Consider the following 20,193-nt stretch of genomic DNA (forward strand, 5'->3'; position numbering starts at 1 on the left):
GACATAACAGAAAGCTGTTTTTAGAATAGCTGAGGGTTAAGCAAACGCTGCCACCTAGTGGTACCTGCTAATATTTCTAGGACTACTTTGAACTTGAAATAGTTACTCTGGCATATTTAGTGATACTCAAAATTATCTGCAAATTGGATTTATTTGGAGATGTTTAAAATAAATAAAATTCCTCATCTTTTCAGGCTATAAGTCAATAAACATCAAACTCTTTTCTATGTTCCAGGCATGATCTTTTAATTCATTAATAATAATAATTTATATATCATGCAAGGGGCTGGGGATAGAAGTATTAAAAAAGGAACCGGTCCTTATTCCCAAGGAGACCATAATTTACACAGAATAACTGTAAAGGGAGTAAGTACAAATAAATACAAAGCAGTTGATTTTAAGAGGTGGAGGGAGAGAGATGTTATTTGTTGAAGGGATCAAGAAAGCTTCATTTAGAAAGGAGTAGGTGAACTGCAATGAGCAAAACCAAAGGACTATGAGGGGGGTGGTAAGGAGGGAATCTTTACAAGTATGGAGGACCACCACCAAAAAAAGGGAGAGCGGATGGGAGGGAAAGAGAGAAGGCTGGTTTGGTTGACTCAGAATAATGTGCATGGAACCACTGTTGGGTTTGTACCCTCCCCCGATAAGGGAAAAAAAAAAGATTTGTACAAAAATATTCATAGCTGCCCTCTTTGTTGTGGCAAAAAATTGGAAAATGAAGGGGTGTTCATCGATTGGGGGAATGTGAGCAAATTGTGGAGACTGTCATGATGGGTCATAACATGATTTACAAGTTAAATAGGTTTGTTTATAGTTAATATTAGAGGCAATAGGAAAACACCCAGTGGATTGATTAGGAGACTCTCAGGACCAGATCTGCTTGATGGATTTTGGTACCCAGAGCTGACAGAGTCTAAGGACCACTCAGGAAGCTGTATGATTATTATGGTTTATTATTATTATTTATATAATAATTATTATTATGGGAAGATGGCTAGAGATGCCATGGAGATAGAAAACAGTTAGATTTGGCAATGGATTGGGTGATGAGATGAGAGAAAGCATGGGAAACTAAAAGGATGATGATGATGACTTTGAAAAATTGATATTTTAAAAGTTTGGAAAGTCAGGTTTAGGGAGAAAAATGATAAGTTTAGTTTTGGACTTTTATGTTTGTAGCCTCTCTGGTCTTTCCAGTTGAATTGTCTGATGGGACTGGAGATCCAGATTTGGAAGTCCATCCTTATGGAGATGATTGTTAAACCCATGAAAGAGCTGGAGGAATGAATGGGAATGTGAGCAAGAGAAGGTTAAAAAAATGACTTCATATGGAATTATGATTATAAAGAAATGTGACCTTTAAAAGAAAAAAAATGTTGTAACTCAGATACTTCAAGGGAGTTATGATTTCATTGGTGATGGTTGTTTCTCCCAGTCATGCGCATCTACTCATTGATTCTTGCCTGTCTTGCTCTACTTCTCCATACAAGTGAGGAAGGTTAATGATGATTTACTGCCAATTATATTATTTATTACCACTATTTCTATGAGTCCATTTCATTGCCTCAAACTCCAGCCCCTGAAGACCAGGCAGTTTCTCTGGGGTGTAACTCAGTAATGCAATTACTCCCAGGCCCCCTAAGGTATTTACATGGACCTGGACCACTTCTCTTTGTTTATCCAAAAACAAAATGTCATTTAGTGCCCCAAAGGGGTGGTTCAACCTAGTTATAGATGAAGTACCAGAGGAGGAGTTAAAATGACCACCAATCAAGGTGTTGAGGTCCAATTGTGGCACAATGAAGCCAATCAGAAGGAAAATCCACCTTTGGTACAAGATTGTCATCATGCTTTATAAAGTCTTTCCTCTGAGAGGCATGTCATTGACTTGTCTTTTTTTTTTTTAATAGCCTGCATTCCCTAAGCAACAATGTTAAACTTGAGAAATGCCCTCATTTATTGGCTAAAATTCTGGGTGCTTTACAGTTTTGGGGGCTCATCTGGGATAGGGAGACACCCAAAAAGGATATCAGAAACCTTCCTCTCTTCTTTTGGGCCCAGGAAGGATAAACTGGCCTTTAAAAAGAGAGCTTTTTGGTTGAGGGAATCCCATTGTGCATCAATGCTTTCTCTACAGTCAGTTCTTCTCCAGGAAACAGAAAAGGGTAAGCATATAATTTTGTGTGTTTGTTTTGTGTCCTCATTTCTAATTGGGACTTAGAGCCCCCCAACTTAGGTTGAGGGATTGGGAAAAAGAGGAGTATTTTCTTAGATGCTCCATTGTTGTATTATACCTGTTTGAAATATATACTAAATAGGATTTGGAAATGTTCCCCTTGAAGGAATTTTCCTGATCAGGCTTTTTAATCCTTCAAGGAAGCATTCCCTACTCCCTTACTCCCAAAAGAGAGGGTAAGGAAATTAAGCCAGAAGGAAATAACTCCAGTCATATTCAGTTGAGGAATTACTATTTCTAACTAAGAGGTTTAAAGTAAGGTGCTTTTTCTGGGCTCTTTTTGGTTTCACTTGGTAGCCTGGTCTAGATCTTCTGGAAATGGAACGTGCCTTTTTGTTCTTTTATTTTTGAAAGACTAAGAGCAAGATTTTATCAGAAGGAGCATCTGTTTCTCTGTGTTTAGATTTTTGGTTGCAACCTATACTTTATTTAAATTAAATTATTTAAAGCAATATTTAAACCCTGGGTATATTTCCTAAGCTAGCCTTTAGAGGGTTTAATTCTTCAAGGAAAATCTTCCAAACAGGATTGGGAGATGAACCTTTGAAGGTAATCAGACTTAGTTTTTGAGGAAGACACTAAAAATTGAGGTACTAATAAACACAAAGTAGCAAGAGGGTGCCATTCAGAGCTGGGAGGCTGAGGAAAATCCTGCTTTCCCACCAAAGAAGATGCTAGGTGGTCCTTAATATGCTTTCCATAATTTTGGAAAATTGAAAAAATTATAGTATCTAGCCAGTGAAGTCCTGCTGTTATTTTCCTTCTTTCTCAGAATTAAAGTCGTTAAGGAGATTTAAAAAAATTATAGAGCAGAATTTGTGCATGTTTGTCTGTGTTGTGAGATAAGTAAGGAAGAGAGGAAAGAGGTTTAACAGTGTCATCCATGGTACCAGTGGGGACAAAATCCCTTTAATTCATTTAAAGGGAAAGATAGCCTCCTTTAGTTTATCAGCTGGGGTCCCCTGAATTGACAACATAGTTTATCTACCCCTTCTCTGTGTGTTTATCCCCTGTACCTTTAATTCTTGAAGGGCACATAGTTTCACTTGGGCATTAATTAATGATCCCCTACCCATTCTAGAATTTTTTGGTCCTCTAAGTGGGGAAGGGGAGGTATGGTAATGGTAGCAGTCTCTTAAGTCACATTTGAAGCTATTTTTTTTTTAAATGTGTATACAAAATAGCAAGAGTTTGGCTTAGAAGAACACTAGAGCCAGGAAGAGGTGATTAGGGCGGTATTGCTCAAAAATTGTAGAAAGAATAAACCAGGACTCTGGGATTAAGAATAGTGGTAGGGATGGGATCCCCCCAAAGTAATAAAGCATGAAGGGAGAGGGGTGATCTCAAAGACAGATTTTCTTTTCTCCAATTTCTCACCAGGGTTCTCCCTTCATATCCTCTTTTCCACCAGTTTTCACCAATTTAGCTGAGTATGGAGAGAAATTTTTATTTAACTCAGAGAAACAGCAACTAGAGAGGAAATCTTCTACCTGCTTCTAAGATTAAGACTTTAATTGGAAAACTGTCTTGAACACTAATTTGTAAATTCAGGTTTAGTTAGACTTCCAAACTAAAGTTTTTTGATTATGTTAACACCCCTTTCTCCTTATGCCTAAATCCCTTTGTGAACTATTGAGAACAAGATTTCTTGGGCAGACTTAGGGTACCCAAAACTGTCTTGCTATCCTGTTCTCTGATTTTCTGTTAATTGCTTATTTATCAGGGTGATGTGATTAAAATTACAAAAGTAAGTTTTTGTTCTAAAGAACAAATAAAAAACAAATGATAAAGTTTTTCTAAAAACCATCAATTTTATAATTAATGTTGTTAAAAATTGGAAAGGGCAACTTTCTCATTTTAAAACAGGATTATTAGTCCTCTTCAGATTTTGAAAGGTGAAGATTGAGTGAACAGAAAAACGTTTTGTGATATAGCAGCCCTTGGGTGTGAATTTGGCCATGTTTCTTTTTGTAGTCAGTTATAATTTAGAAGTCAGAACCCCTCTCTCCTGGGAATGATTTTCTAATAACTAAAAACATCTTAATGGATTTTTGAGTTTGTCCCACAAAATTAATGTAATGGGATTAGGAATGAACAGTGCAGGTTTCTATCCCCTTTTGGGAAAATGAAAGAAGTTTGGGGATACTCTGATCCTCAAAAAATACTAGAATTATAATAAGTCAAGAAAAAAGTTGTAGTAAGTAGATAAGCTAGTGAGAAGGAATCACCTGAGTTGAAATTAGCTGTTCAGCTGGGAAGGTAAAGGTTTTAGTAGGTCTTTAGTTTTGTTTAACAATATATAAAGAGTAAATTCATTAGAGTGATGCTAGTCTGTAAAAAAGTTGGAATGAAGAATATGAAGAATATAGGAATGAAGCAGGCAAAAGGAAGCTTTAAAAAAAAAAGCAGGCGGAAGGGAGTTTGAAGCTGTCCTATCCTCCTCCCTCTCTCAAGTAAGGGTCTGGACAATGTTTTTACATTCTTTGAATGCCTTAGGAAAAGAAGATACAGGGATTTAGGAATTATCTTAATTATAAAATTTATTATATTACATTATATTATTATATAATTATAAAAAAATTTAATTTGGTTGAAATATTTCCCTTATTTAAGGGTTTTCCTTTATTAGAAGAACCTGGTAAATTGTTCATTCTTCTTTTTTTTAAACTCTTAGACTCAATACTGTGTATTGGTTCCAAGGCAGATGAGCAGTGATGGCTAGGCAGTGGGAGTTAAGTGACTTGCCCAGGGTCACACAGCTAGGAAGTGTCTGAGGTCAGAGTTGAACCCAGGACCTCTCATCTCTATCCCTGGCTTTTCATCCATTGAGCCACCTTTCCTCTTTGAAGAGGATCAGTGACATCACAAAATGATGACTTGAGCTTAAATTGTATTTAATTGTGCAACTATACTAAATTAGAGCCTGACACAAGGAATAAGCATCTTACATTTTTGACCTTAGATTAGCTGAAGATTGGGGCCTTAAGAAGTGCATGAAATACTAGGGCTTTGCAAAGAACAGTGCTAAATAATTAAAATTATTAGCTGCTTCTTTTGTGTGATATCATTTGAGAATATTGATCCAGTTGTAATTGAGTTTACTTTGGTTTTATTCTTAGTGAGGCAATTATGGTAAGTTAGACTTTGCTATTTGGCATTACGACAAAAGTGTTAGGCCAAATGAGTTTATCTTGGTAACTTGTTAGCCTAACATAAATGTGATAAGTCATAGTATTAGAAAGTATTGTTAGAGAAGTGAACATTTCTTGAATTCTCTTGGGTTATAGATTTAATTGTTTAAGGACTGGCATGAATGTTAAAAAAACAAATAAAAATACCTTTTTCAACATAGTAAAGTCTTACCAACTTGCTAAAAATTTGAAGTGATTAGATTTGAAGAAATAGCCCCAAGTGCTGGACTCTGGCAGTTGACCTGAACCATTAAGCCACACTTTCCCTAACCCTAACCCTAACCCTCAGATAGGCATCTAGTAGTTAAAACCATTTTCCAGAATGGTTTTTAAGGAGCTCTGGGTATAGCATGCTTGCCTTTCTCCTCTCTTTATCCAATGTGATATGAATGTTGACTATTGTGATCTTCCAAAGTAGACTCAATGTATTTCATTTTGTTCTGTGGAAACTTTCGAGGACTTCTAATGGGCTATTCCCTGCCAGCGTCAGACCAAATTCCTTATAGTTTTCCTATGGAAAACAGATTTCCAGGCAATGATTTATTATATTGAGTTAACCTAATTATAAGCATAAATTCAAATGTATTTCCTAGTACAGTTAAGACAAACTTAAATAAATCATGATTAATTGTTCTTTTAATTTTTTATGATATGGCTCTTTTTGTCTAGGTCATGTATCCATTTTGATCTTATCTTGGTAAATGGTTTATTGTTTTTTCAATAATTTTTACCAAATAGTGAATTCTTATCCCAAAAGCTTGACTCTTTACATTTTTCAAATACAAGGTTACTATATTCATTTACAAATGTTCTTATATGTCTTGTTGTATGTCCTGTTCCACTGACCTATCTTTCTATTCATAGCTAGTACCTGATGATTTTGATAATTACTTTATCATACTTGCTTTATAATATACTTTAAAGTCTGGCACTGCTAGACCTCTTTCCTTTACATTTTTTTTCTTTAATTCCCTTGATATTCTTGACACTTTGTTCTTTGAAATGAATTGCTATTTTCTCTAGTTCAATAAAATAATTTTTTTGGTAATTTAATTGGGATGGCATTGAATAAGTAGATCAATTTAGATAGGATTATAATTTTTATTATCTTAACTCTGCCTACCTATGAACAATTAATATTCCAATATTTAAATATGACTTTGTATAAAAAGTGCTTTTTAATTATGTTCATATATTTCCTGGGTTTGTTTTGACAAGTATACTCTCAGATATTTTATTCTGTCTGTGGCTATTTTAAATGAATTATCTCTTTACAATCTTTTCTTACAGGGCTTTGTTGGTGATCTATAGAAATGCTGATGATTTAGATGGGTTTATTTTATATCCAGCTACTTGGCTAAAATTATTTGATAGTTTAAGCTAATTTTTTAGTTGAATCTCTAAGATTTCCCATGTATATAATCATATCAACAGCAAAGATAGTTTTTTTTTGCCTCTTTGCTCATTCGAATTCTTTAAATATCTTTTTCTTCCCTTATTTTGTTATAATTATTATATTATTATTTATTAAATAACATTGGTAATAATGGGCATCCTACTTTTAATCCTGTTCTTATAGGGAAGGCTTTTAACTTAAAAACTTTAAAGTCCTTTGGGGCAAGATGGAGTCTTCCCAGATACTCCCGCTCAGGTTCCCATGTGACCCTTGGTCACATGCCACTGACAATCATACCTAGGTTTGCACTTTTCAGTTCTTGCACAGTTTTGCAAATTGCAAACCTTTCTATCCTTTATCACAATTTAAAGGTAATGTTGATGGATGGTTTTAGGCATATGCTTATAATTATGAAGAAAAATGCATTTATGCCTATGTTTTTGTGTTTTTAATAGAAAAGATTGCTATATTTTGTCAAAAGCTTTTTCTGCGTCTATTGATATAATCATGATTTTTTGATTAATTTTGTTGATGTAATCAATTATGTATTATGTTATATTAATTACATATTAATATGTGTTTTATATATTATTATCTATTAATAGTTTTCCTTCTAGTAAACCATCCCTGAATACCTGGTATAAACCTTGTTTGATCAAAATATATAATCTTTGTGTCATATCATTGTGTCCTGGCTGATATTATAATTATATGCTAACATATAATTATAAAACAACAATAATTTAATTTAATATAATATAATTTTATTTAGGGCTTTTTAATGAAATTGATGTATTGTTTTTATTTTTTGTTTTTTCTTTTCCTGGTTTAGGTGTCAGTACCACATTTGTTTCATAAAAGGAGTTTGCCAAGACTCCTCCTTTACCAATTATTCTAAATACTTTTTTAAATATTGAAATTAAGTGATCTTTAAATGTTTGTTAGTATTCAATTGTAAATCCATCTGGCCTTCTGCTTTTTTCTTAGGAAGTTCATTTATGGCTTGTTTAATTTCATTTTCTAAAATAGGTTTATTTAGATATTACATTTAGTCTTCTGTTATTTAAAGCAGTATATTTATGTAGACATTCTTCCATTTCATTTAAATTGTCAAATTTGTTGGCTTGTAATTGAGCAAAATAACTACTAATAATTGCTTTGATTTCTTTATTAGTGGTAAATTCAGCATTTTCATTTTTTATGCTAGTTATTTGGTTTTCTTACCTATTTTAAATAAAGCAACCAATTTATCTACTTTGTTAATTTTTCACAAAAGAAATTCGGTTTAATTTAGTAATTCAGTGGTTTTCTTATATTCAATTTTGTTAATCTCATCTTTAATATTTAGGATTTCCAATTTGGCATTTAATTGGAAATTTTTAATTTTTCTTTTTAGTTTTTCTAATTGTTTATCCAGTTAATTTATCTTCTCTTTCTCCATTTTATTGATATAACTACATAGAGATATAAATTTTCCTCTGACTGCTTTTGCTATATCCTATAGGTTTTTTTCTATGTATCCCATTAGTATAATTTTCTTTTATAAAATTATTTTTAGGACTTGTTCTTTAACTCACTCATTCTTAAGATTTAGTTATTTAATCTCCAATTAATTTTTTGTTCTAATAGCCTTTTATCAAATATAATTTTTATTGCATTGTGATATAAAAATGATACATTTAACATTTCTTTTTTCTGCATTTAACTATAAAGGTACTAGTAAAGGTACTCAGGTACTACTGAGAAAAAACATGTATTCCTTTCTATTCCTGTCTCCAAATATCTGTCATAACTAGCTTAGTTACCTTGACTTTATTATTTTTTGGAGATGGTTAGATTTATCTGGTTCTGAAAGGAGAACATTTAATTCCCCTGCTATCATAACTTTGTTATTTCCATTTACTTTTTTAGCTTTTCCTTTAATTTTTTTATGCTATAACATTGGTGTGTATATATTTAGTATTAATGATGCTTCATTAGCTCATATCTTCTGCCTAATGTAATTTCCCTTATCTATCTCTTTTAATTAGATCTATTTTAGCTTTAATTTTGAGATCATTATTGCTCCCCCTGCTTTTCTCTTTTTTTTGAGGGGTGGGGCAGGTGAAGCATAATATATTCTAACTTCAGTCCTTTGGTTTTACTCTGTGTGTGTCTCTCATTTTTAAATGTATTTCTTGTAAACAACATATTTTGTAGGGTTTTGGCTTTTGATCCATTGTGCTATCTATTTCTGTTTTATGGGGTGTTTTTTTTTCTTTTGTAATACCAGACTTATTTCACACCATTGATGAGAATTAATTTGTCTCAAAAAGTATTGTTAGTTTTATATTTGTGTATAAGATAAGGTCCTTCAAATATATCAGAATGATATGGAAACAATTAGATGATGTAGAAATTTGTGAAACCAGGACCTAATTCTATTCTTTAGTGAAGTTAAATTTTGTGTTAAAAGAATTTCAGTGCAATTAGTTATCTCAGAGAAGAATGCCTTATGGTCCATCTTGTGTTACTTCAAGGAGACATCCAATTTTTCTTAGGTTTGTTATTTAATATGGGACTAACACTTGTCTAGAAAGTATGTTCTGTAATACAAGCAAATTATATAGGGGTTTGAACAGATGTAAACAGTGGTTAGTAACTGAATATATTTGATACAATTTGGAATGATTTACCAAGGCCAGTTACACATCTCATCTCATGTCTGTTGTTAAAACTGGAGTAGAATAAGCATTTTTTGAGTAAATTCATTTTTGTGGCCATCAAACTTAGGCATAGAAATCACCTTCTGCAAAGACTTTTGCTAGCTTTGGGTTCATGTAGAACATTGGATTCTTAGCAGTATCTCAGAGTAGCTAAAAGTAAATAACTAGAGAAAATAGAGTGAAAATTTTTTGACAAAGTACTAAAAATTAGGTTCACAATTTCCTGGTTTCCCAGTTGAAGGGCTCATTCTAAAAGTCAGATCCTCATAAATTCCTCTAAATTTTCCTTTCAGTCTCTTATTGGAAATTTCTAAATCAAGTACCTGGTTTGAATAGAGAAAAGAACATCAAGGAGCATAGATATAGCAAATTTTTAGTGCAAATTTGATATTCTAATTTGATATTCTTCATATTAAGATTAGAACTATTAGTTTTGAGTTAGTTCTCATCACTGGCAAAGCAAAAAGTAAAGCGACTGTATTAAAGAACTTTTAGCAAAAAAAGATGTCTACTAGTAATTTGGACTGAACTAATAAAGAAGCAGGCCTGCCAGAGAAACTGCTCTGAGAGCCAGCAGATTCCAGAAGGCTTAAAAAGGGAAGATTTCCCAAGGGCCAGATGATGGTAGTAGATGTCCTCAGAAATCAAACAGCTGCATGAGACTCTTGAAATGGGGGCTGGGGGGAGGTGGGTTACCCATACTTTCTTTTCTTCCCCATGCACCATTATTATTATTATTATTATTATTATTATTATTATTATTATTATTGGTAAGACCCACTTCTGGAGGACACTGCCCTTAGTCACTTTTTAAACTTTTTAAAACTTGAAAAAAAATCAAAACTTTGTAGTTAAGCCCTCCATGAACTGTGCAGTACCTTCAGGTCTTTTTGTATCCTTGTGAGTCAATCCTGAAATTTATAATTGTCACATCAGTTAGTGATTGATTGAGGAGGCTGTGTCTCCCAGTGAATCAAAGTGGAGAATGAGGAAAATTAATGTGGAATTATATTATTTATTACCAATATTTCTATGCATCCATTTATTCCCCCAGACTCCAGCCTGTGAAGGTCAGGCAGTTTCTCAAGGGCATATCTGAGTAAGGTAATTACTCCCAGGCCCCCAAGACACTTATCTGGGCCAGGAACCCCAACTCGTTCATCCAAAAACAAAATTGCATTTTAAGTGCCATTTGGGTAGCTTAGCTACAGTGATGCTATAAATGAAATAATTAAAGTATTCACTAATCTGTCCTGCCACAGAATGTCAGAATGGTGCACTATCAAACACATCAGAAGGAAGATGCACCCCCATATAAGACTATCAGCTTCCTTTTGCAATTGGCCCATCCTTTATTGAAGATCACATAACCCTTTAAAGAATATTATACTTGGAGAAATGGCCTCATTTTATTTATTGATTAAATTTATTGATTAAAATTCCAGGTGTTAGTTAGCCCTAACATGCTCTAAATCATCCATTGGGTGGTAGAATCTTTCCAGTGCTAGAAACCCCTGGATGCTGAGTGCTGTCCTCATGTGCTCTGGACATAGTCAGGAAGCAAATTGCACTTACTGTATGCCAGGCACTGCTATCTGTTAGGTACCAAGAAAGGCAATCCAAGATGACCAACCCATCTTCTCTCTTCAGTTTAAGTGTTTCTCTTTATGGCTGTTGGAATGTGTGACCTAAGAGCAAGTCATAAACCATACAATACCTCCCTGGTAGGCTTTTTGTGAGGATCAACTAAGATAGTATATATAAAATATGCTGAAACCTTGAGGTGGCATTATTGTAATTTTTAGAACATGATTTACAGCCTAAATAATTATGTTCTTTTTTTCCTTAAAAAGGTTGGCAAGAAGGGGAAAACTATATATATATAGTGCAATGTGTTCTAGTCTGTGGTTGTTCATGGTTCTGAGGTGATGAGGTGGTTGGGTAAATAGTGATGTCTCTACAGTCAGGCTGGAGAACCTCAGTTCAAATACCAGCAGTTTGAACCTCAGTTCAAATACCCTCTCAGCCTGTTTCTTTTTCTGTAAAATGAGAAGTTTAGATTCAATGACCTTTAATGCCTGCTTCAGCTCCAGGTCTGTGATCCTCTCAATGGTAAGCCAGTCACTGATATTTGTATAATCTAGCAACATGATTAAATTTCAGGGTGTGACTGATGCATGGTTCATCTCATACGCCCCTATTTTCGAAGCTGTTGAAAAGAATTGCTGAGGAATAATTAACCGGATAACTGCCTGTTGGTAGTAAATCTGGTGTTTTATAAGCTTCCATTGCAATATTACTTGAGGCTGGAGTACTAGCTTTATAAAGTGGGTTAACATAAGTCATGAAATTAAGAAAAGGAGAGGAGGATAAGAAAATGGAAGGAGCTCTGATTGGGGGGGGGGGGAGAGAAATACATTGAAAAAATGGAGAGGGCTCAGAAAGGAAAATAAGATTGAGGAATGAAAGAAAAAAGGATAAGCAAGAGAGGACAGTGGTAAATTTAAGAGCTTCTTTGTGGCCAGAAGTTCTTAAAAAAAAAAAAAGAAACTACTAAATGCCCTTTACAAAAGCTGCTCATTTGTTTTATAACAGACCTCTACACATTGGCTTCCTTTTGAATATTGCTTTAATCTTGAGCTTACAGAAATGGGCCATGTCACCATTTCCCTCCTGTCATAAGCTCCCTGTGGCAGTCTTTCCTGAAAAGAGGGGAAAGGGGGAAGAAAATGTGGAGTAGTAATTTTTCACTTGAAGTTTCTCCCAGGTTCATGTCAACAGTTCCTTGTATTCCTTAAATGTAAGTTACTTAATGTTTATTAAATGACTTTCATATGAGTTTAAGGCTTGATGCTAGGGTTACAGAAGTTAAAAAAAACAGCCAAGTCCCTACCTGCTAGGAATTTACAACTTAATCTGATTTATACCTTAATCCAGCAGGCAATTTTTAAGTGCCTACTATGTCCCAGGAACTGGAGATACAAAGATAAGAAAAGAGAGTGCCTGCCTTCAGTGATCTCAGCCAGGGTCCCACAGAGATTCTGGTCCTGTAGTGGACAGGTCTAAGCTGAGGACATTTCCTCTTGTGACTCATTTTAATCCAGCTTTGGAGTTCACTTAAGGGAGAATATTTAAGACAGACTCAAGTTATCACTAATTTTGAAGCATCTTCCAATCCAAGTAACTGGAAAAGGAAGGTCTTACATAGGAGTTACTTCTTTTTTTTTTCCTAGAAAACTGACTTCTATGCAATTCCCAATATGCTCCACTCCATCTCCAACCTCACTGCCCTCCATTCATCTATGTCTCCTAGAGCAGCCCTTACTCCTCCCCTCTGTCTCTTGGAAAAGTCTTGGATCCCTCTATTAAGACTCAACTTAAGAAGTAACTCTTGGGACAGCTAGGTGGCTCAGTGGGTAGAGAGACAGGTTAAGAGACAGAAGGTCCTTGGTTCAAATATGACCTCTGACACTTCCTAGCTGTACCATCCTGAACAAGTCACTTAATCCTGATTGCCTAGCCCTTCTTATTCTTATGCCTTGGAATTGATTATATCAATTCTAAGACAGACTTGAGGTAGGATGGACTAGTTGGGACTTATCACAGTGATCTCTTTAGAAGGCAGTGACAGCAGTGACAGCAGTGAATGGGCAGGAGAATGGAGGTGAGAGATGCTACTTACTGTAGGATCAGCTTAACTTGGTAACTAATTTGAATGTGGGAAGTGATAGAGAAGGGAGAGTCAAAAATAATCCCATGAGTTTGAAACTCAATGTTATTTCCAGGTTTGCAAATATTTCCTTATGCCAGAGCCTGCATTAATTAAACAAAATCGTTTAAAAATTTAAGGGAATACAATGACTTCTATGTGGTCTTTGCAGCCTTGCTATTGGTCTAAGACTTGATCAGTTTTAACTGTAGGTGGGACCTAATGATAGTGAGCATGTGTTTGGTTACATAATTATATACAGTTTTTAAACTTTAGTTTAAAAGTTTCTTAGTTTCTAGGTTCCTTTCCTCCATTAACTTTCTGATTTTTTTTAACAAGGAATACCATATCAGTATTGACTTAAAGATAGAAAATAGCTGAATAAATATATATGTATATATATACACCTTAATTAAAATCTTTGCTTTTCTAAAGAATTAATCTAGATTTTTCAGTATTGACCAAAATTATACTTTTCAAGTCTCTCAATGTTGTCTTTTATTCATTTTAGACAAGGAATCGTTTTGAAGGCACAAGGTCTGAAGTGGAGGATCTTATGAATAAAATCAGACAGAATCCTAAGGAACACAAGAGAGGAAGCCAGTTTGCAGTGGAAGGCTACCTCTACATTCAGGAAAAAAGTAAGAAACCTGCAAAGCTAAACTTTAAAATCATGAATTCATGCAGCATTCTCTTTTATCTGCCTCCAAACACCTGGCATAGTACCCTGCCTGAAAATATCTCTAATCTTGTCAAATAAAGAGGTGGGACTAGATGATCTCTGAGGTTCCTTCCCACTCTGTCTGATGCTAGAATGCACTGATTTTATAAAGAGCTGCTTGGATTTTTAAGCTTTTCTCTGATACCTTCTTTGTTCCTTTCCTACCCTGTCCCTAAGAAAAATGGCCCGAAGATAGATAGATAGATAAATAGATTAGCAGAACGTCTATTGAGCATTTATTGTGTTCCAGGCACTATTCCTGAGATATGAAAACAAGTAAGCAAGTGTGCCTCTATGCTCAAGAACTTATATCCTGAGCTATGTGGCATAGGTGAGTACATGGGGGAGGGGATGCTACATTCCAGGATGACCCCAAAATGGTTGGGGGACAGCACAGTGGTCTGATTCTAGGCAAACTCAGATTAAAATTCTCCTACTGGAGCCTGGTTTCCTAGGAGCAAAACCAAAGGAGTCTGAATGTATTTAGCTATTTATTCCAGGGAGGAGAGAGTTTATGGGGCCAGCCCCACTCCTGATCATCAAGGGAGCTTTGACCCTGCTCTGTTTCTGACCTCTCCTTAGACAGACTGATCCCTCACCCTCCTGTTGGTACCAGATTTGGTGAGGATATTTGATTAGTCCAGCAGACTTCAGTTTAGAACTCCTGAGCTCAAGTCACTCACCAAACCTTAGCCTTTCTGCTAGTAGGGATTCCAAGCATGTTCTTCCACACCTTTCCTTCTAGCTCTAAGTGCTCTCATCCTATGTGATGGTTAAGAGACTTTCCAAATAGCAGCCTAAGTGGGGGGGCCCAAGATGGCAGCTTAGTAACAGAGAAAGCTGGAACCACTCTGAGAATCTTCTCAGTCCAAATAACATCCCACCTTATTTCACAGCAAATAGCATGACTGCACTCAGTATACCCGTGTTTTCATGAACACAGTTCATTTATATAATTGGAGATTCAGAAACCCCTAAATATAATCAGTTCTTAACTTTTTGGTATCATTTAACTGGTGGGATCAGAGTATTCTTCTTCACCCGTGGAACTTTGGGAGTCATTCTGATTGCTTGGTGGTAGAAGGAGAGGAAAACATGAGAATGTTCCTTATTTACAGCCTCTCCTTCTCATCCTGTCGAGTGTAATCAGAGCAGCTCACAAACCTTCCTTTCATTTGCCATTTATGACTGATTTGCAGCACTTCAGTTTAACTGACCAATTTAAGAGTGTGGAAGACTCTGGAGGCAGATAAATATCATCTACACTTTGGATGAAATATAAAACCGTTGTGGGGAAACTATCTCATCAGCCAGAGAGTGCCACTTTTCTTTCATTTGCACATATTTAAATTTGGATTTAGTTTTGCAGTCAGGTCGGCCAAGTTGTTCCATTTTGGGAAAAAACCCTAAAGAATCAATCACAATCTTCTGAAAAGCCATTGATTATCTGTCTTGATGAAGCTGTCATGTCTAGTAAGTTTATGTGAAGAGTTTGAAAATCCAGTGTATATAAATCAGAATTTTAAAAGTTTTAGAAGTGAGGGACAGATGATCAAGTGTGAAAAAGGTGCTTGTAGGTTTCAGATCTATGTCCTTTGTTCTGAAAAGACTTAAAAAGAAATTAGACTAAAATGAGCTTAGAAATATCTCATTCTTAGACTCATCTATAGTGGTAGGGGACCATCACCAGCTCCCACTTCTCAACGGATTGATCTATATCTGTCCTCTTAATTGCTTTGATTTATGTGCTTTATTAGAATGTGGAAGGAATGTTTTCAGAGGACTCAAAAAAGGACACTAGGAAAATTCTGAGTGTCCCAGGGAACCACTCCAGTCTCATATTGATTTTTCTCTTTTCTTAACCTCCCTGCATTATCCTTCATCTTTAATTTTGAGTTTTTCCCAGTAGTATATGGAGGTAGTATGATTCCATGGAGAAGAGCATTGGATTAGGAGTCAGTATTTGGGTTTGGATTCCTGACTGAGAATTACTCTTAAGTTCTGTTTGTGACATGTATTAGGTTTAGGACCATGGGAAAATAACTTAAAAACTTTCTGTTTGTTTTTCATCTTTAAATTGTGGCATTGAGATGTATAACAGTCAAGGTTGGTCTTCAAGAAGAAGTGAGAAAATATACCTCTTCTATGGCTGGAGTAGGGGACCACAGATATGAAATATCGCATATGTTGTAAGACATAGTATTGGTGGGTTTTGTTGAACTATTTTTTTCTTCTTTCCTTAATTGTCTTTACGGTTCTTTAAGGCAACAAATTTCTCCTTCTGTATATCTCGGTTTCCTCATCCATAAAATGAGGATAAGAATAACCAGCACTTATCTCTCAGATGTTGTAAAGATAAAATGAGATAATTGTTTGCAAAATGCTTTGCAAACCTTACAACATTGTATAAATGCTGCTGATTATTTTTGTTATTATTCTGGCTCCAAATCTGTGATTCTTGTGAGCTCGTGATCACATAATAAAAATTACACATTATAAAATCATAAATTTGAAGTGTTGACAAACTTTCCTGAACCATAGGGAAAAGGCAAGAAATGACTGCTTTCTGTTTATATGATGTATTAGATTAACAGTCATCAAAATTATTTTTAAACCAAGTTATTAAATTTATATATCTATATCTATATCTACATATATATCTGGTACACTAGTATACATTGGTGCTTCATCTGTATTTTAGTTATTAAAAAGTTTTCTGGGGGCAGTGACAGGTTTAAGTGATTTATCCAGAGCCCTACCGCCAGTACACCTGGGTATCTATGTTGAACTCTGGACTCCAAGGTCCTCCCTTATTATTCACTGTGCCTACTTTCCTCTTTTATACCTGATAGTCTCTGGCATTATTAGCAGATCACCTAATGTCCCTGACTGGACCTCTGCTTTGCTGGTAGTGGCATGGTCACAGAGAATACCAGTGCATTTACTGTGAATATTTTTTTTTCCTCAAAGGCATCAAATATCAATGAGATTAAAATTCAGAGTACATTATCAAGGGTACAGAGTTTAGCTTGTATATTGCTGACGTGTTTGAGATGGTTGCTTTTTGGTTCTTTCCTTTCTCTCTCCCTTTCCTTTCCCTGAATATACATGAGCAGAGAACACTGCTAAGTATACAGAAGAGCCGGGGAATGACATTTTTCTTCATTTAAAATGCATCATGTTCTCCCTTTGCTTCAGGGCCTGCTCCGTTTGGCTCCAGTTGGGTTAAGCACTACTGCATGTATAGGAAGGCAGCAAAGAAGTTTACCATGATTCCATTTGAACATCGATCAGGGGGGAAGATTGTAAGTATATTGTTATACTCTACAAACAAGTGTAGAACGTGTGGGGAGTATGATGTAACCTTTCTAGAATCCTTTATATCATCAGAAAGGGAGGCCTGGAATATTTTTATCACAAGTAATACAAAAATAAGAAAAAAATTGGAAGGTCTAAGGAGAACAAAACTAACTAAATGTTTCAGTAGTAAACCATTAGGAAAAAAGATTTAAAAATTTCTGACAGAAAAAAAACAGTTGGGAGGAAGGGTTTGTGAGATACTTAAGCAGCTAATGTATGGCAGCAGTTTTGACAGCATTGGGATACAGAAATGAAAAATGGTATCATTCTTCAATTTCAAGGAACCTACAGTTTAAAAAAGAGATATAAAATGAAAGTAAATACATATAATCAAAGATAGAGTGTAATAGAAGTGAAGGAGTGATCAGTGTAAAGTATTCTAAGGAAATTTGAGGTAGAAGTGATATTAACTTTAGACGGGAAAATCAAGAAATACTTTATAAAGATAAGAATACCCAAAAGCTGGACCTTGAAGGAAAATGAAGATTTCAGTGAGGGGAAATAAAGACAGTAATCCAGGTTAAGGGAAAGCCTTGCATGAATCCATGAAGGCAAGAGAACATAGGGAGGGATTTTGTTGTTTGGTCATTTCAGTTCGACTCTCTTCATGACCTCTTTTGAGGTTTTCTTGGCAAGGATGCCTGAGGGTCAGTCATTTCCTTCTTCATCTCATATTACTGGGGAGGAAACTGAGGCAGACAGGGTTAAGAGACTTGCCCAGTAAGTATTTGAGACCAGATTTGAGAGAGAGACAGACAGACAGAGAGACAGAGAAAGACACAGATAGACACACAGAGAGACAGACAGAGAGATACAGAGACAGAGATATGTATATAAAGTAGTAATTGAAATAAAACTAGGGAGAAAAGTAAGTTCATGGTGAATGAGGGCGAGTTTGGATGGCAGACTGAAGTCTTTGGGCAGGAGTTGTTCATGGCACAGGCCATTTTGGCAGCTTTGTGAAGAGATGCATTCATTGGAGAAGGGGCAGAGCATGGAAGCAGAGATATCTTTGAGGAGATTACTGGAAACATCTAGAGCTAGAGGCAGGTGCTGAATTAGTTGGTGGCTTCAAGAATACAGAGACAGGGTGGAATGAAGGCTAGAATTGCCCAGGATTTGGCCTCTTCATTAGGTGTGAGGCAGGGAAGAGAGGGAAGAGCCAAAGACAAGGTGGGATTCAGAACTGGGGGCCAGGAGAGTTAAGAGAGTCACTAAGTAGCCAAATGGGGAGGAAGTGGCTTTGGAGGGGAAGAGCATATGTTCAGGTAAAACCTGTAGTTTTATTTTTATGCCAGCATAGGTTACTCCCTTTGTTTTGAGTTGATTTTGTATCTTTCCTTTTCTCTCCTCATTAACAGGGTGATGGAGATGTTTTCTCTTTGAAAGAATGCACCAAAAGGCACACTGACTCTATCGACAGACGGTTCTGTTTTGATGTAGAAGCAGCAGACAGGTAAGTTATTCAAATTATGGAACGTGTTAAAAAGAGCATTTTGCTTCCTTTGAAACTGTGAGAACATCGATGATTGCCTCATTTGTACTGTTTTAATATAATTATCTATGGGCAACAGCCTGCCTCAGTGGAGAGAGGGAAGCTGGGAAAGACTTGGGTTCAAGTGCATGTTTCGGTAACATTGGACAAATCAGGGAGCCTTTCACTGCTCTGGAAAGCACAGTAAGGAAGGCAGAGTCAGTGCCAGCCTGCTTTGGTAAGGGGTTTACTTAGATACTCATATCAAAATGTTATTGGGAAATATTTAACAAAATAAATAAAAATATGATAAAACAGACATAATATATTCTAAAACTAAGGCAAGATGTGTTCTGCATAGATCTAGTGGTCCCCATTTCTATTTGAGTTTGACACACCACTGTAGATTAGAGCTCCTTCTTACTGGTGTTCCATAGTCTATGGATAACTTGCATGAAAAAAAATTTTTTTTAAACTTTCACCAATGTCTAATTGCAATTTAGTGTTTTCTTGATTTATTTAAAAGAATTACTCTGAGAGGGATCTAGACTTCCCCAGGGGTTTGTGGTTCCTTTGGTTAAAGGGTTTTGCTTCTAGTCCAGTGAAGGCACAGATCTGGTTCAGTTTATTTTTCCTATGTGGTAGAAACAGTATGTATACCCTTCTTGTGTTCCAGCCAGAATGGGCATGATCTCTGATGCCTGCCTTGATAAGTGCAGAGATCCTCCTCACCAGGTTGGCTGATTTTTCAGCCACAGCCCCTCTCAGAGACTATGGGATGATTTTTTTAAAGGACCTGCCACTTCTGCCCATCAAGGGTAGTGTCCATATTGGCTTCATTACTGCCTCTTGAAGTATAAAATGTGTCTTGTAGTACAAGCCACTTTGGCTGTGAAAAATGATTAGGAACTGATGCTCAGATTACTGCACTTATTTTCCAGCATCTCTGTATTGACAATGTTTTTTGAATAGCAGGAGATCAATTTAGGCAAAGGTAGAAGCTATCTCTGTGGATTTAACGAACATTGGGCCCCTATAGGAGGCTCTTGATGGCAGGATCAGGATCCCCACTGAATGACATGTTATTGTAACAACCCCTGCTACCTCTCCTGCTAATGTGTGTGACTTCTACAGAGGATAACGTAGAAGAGCTTGCAGCCAATCTGTTTATTTAGGGAGGCAAGGTGGCATAGTGGATACAACACTGTGCTTGGAGTCCAGCAAACTCCTCTTTGAGTTCAATGCTAGCCTCAGACACTTACTACCTACGTGGCCTTGGACAAGTCACTTTACCCTGTTTGCCCCGGTTTCCTCATCTGTAAAGTGAGCCAGAAATGGCAAACCACTCCATTTTCTTTGCCAAGAAAACCCCAAGTGGGATTATGAAGAGTTGAATGT

General features: G+C 35.9%; 1 protein-coding gene across 1 annotated transcript in view; it reads left to right on the top strand.

Moving 5' to 3' along the window:
- Positions 1–20,193, top strand: part of ARHGAP10 (Rho GTPase activating protein 10) — a 385,966-nt gene that overhangs the window by 174,429 nt on the left and 191,344 nt on the right. Inside the window, exons 8-10 of the mRNA XM_007496250.3 lie at positions 13,752–13,881; positions 17,160–17,266; positions 18,683–18,777. Of these exons, the coding sequence (XP_007496312.2) occupies positions 13,752–13,881; positions 17,160–17,266; positions 18,683–18,777 (332 nt within the window). The remainder of the gene's footprint in view (positions 1–13,751; positions 13,882–17,159; positions 17,267–18,682; positions 18,778–20,193) is intronic.

This window comes from Monodelphis domestica, chromosome 6 (assembly GCF_027887165.1).
Source record: "Monodelphis domestica isolate mMonDom1 chromosome 6, mMonDom1.pri, whole genome shotgun sequence".
NCBI classification, from domain to species: Eukaryota; Metazoa; Chordata; class Mammalia; order Didelphimorphia; family Didelphidae; genus Monodelphis; species Monodelphis domestica.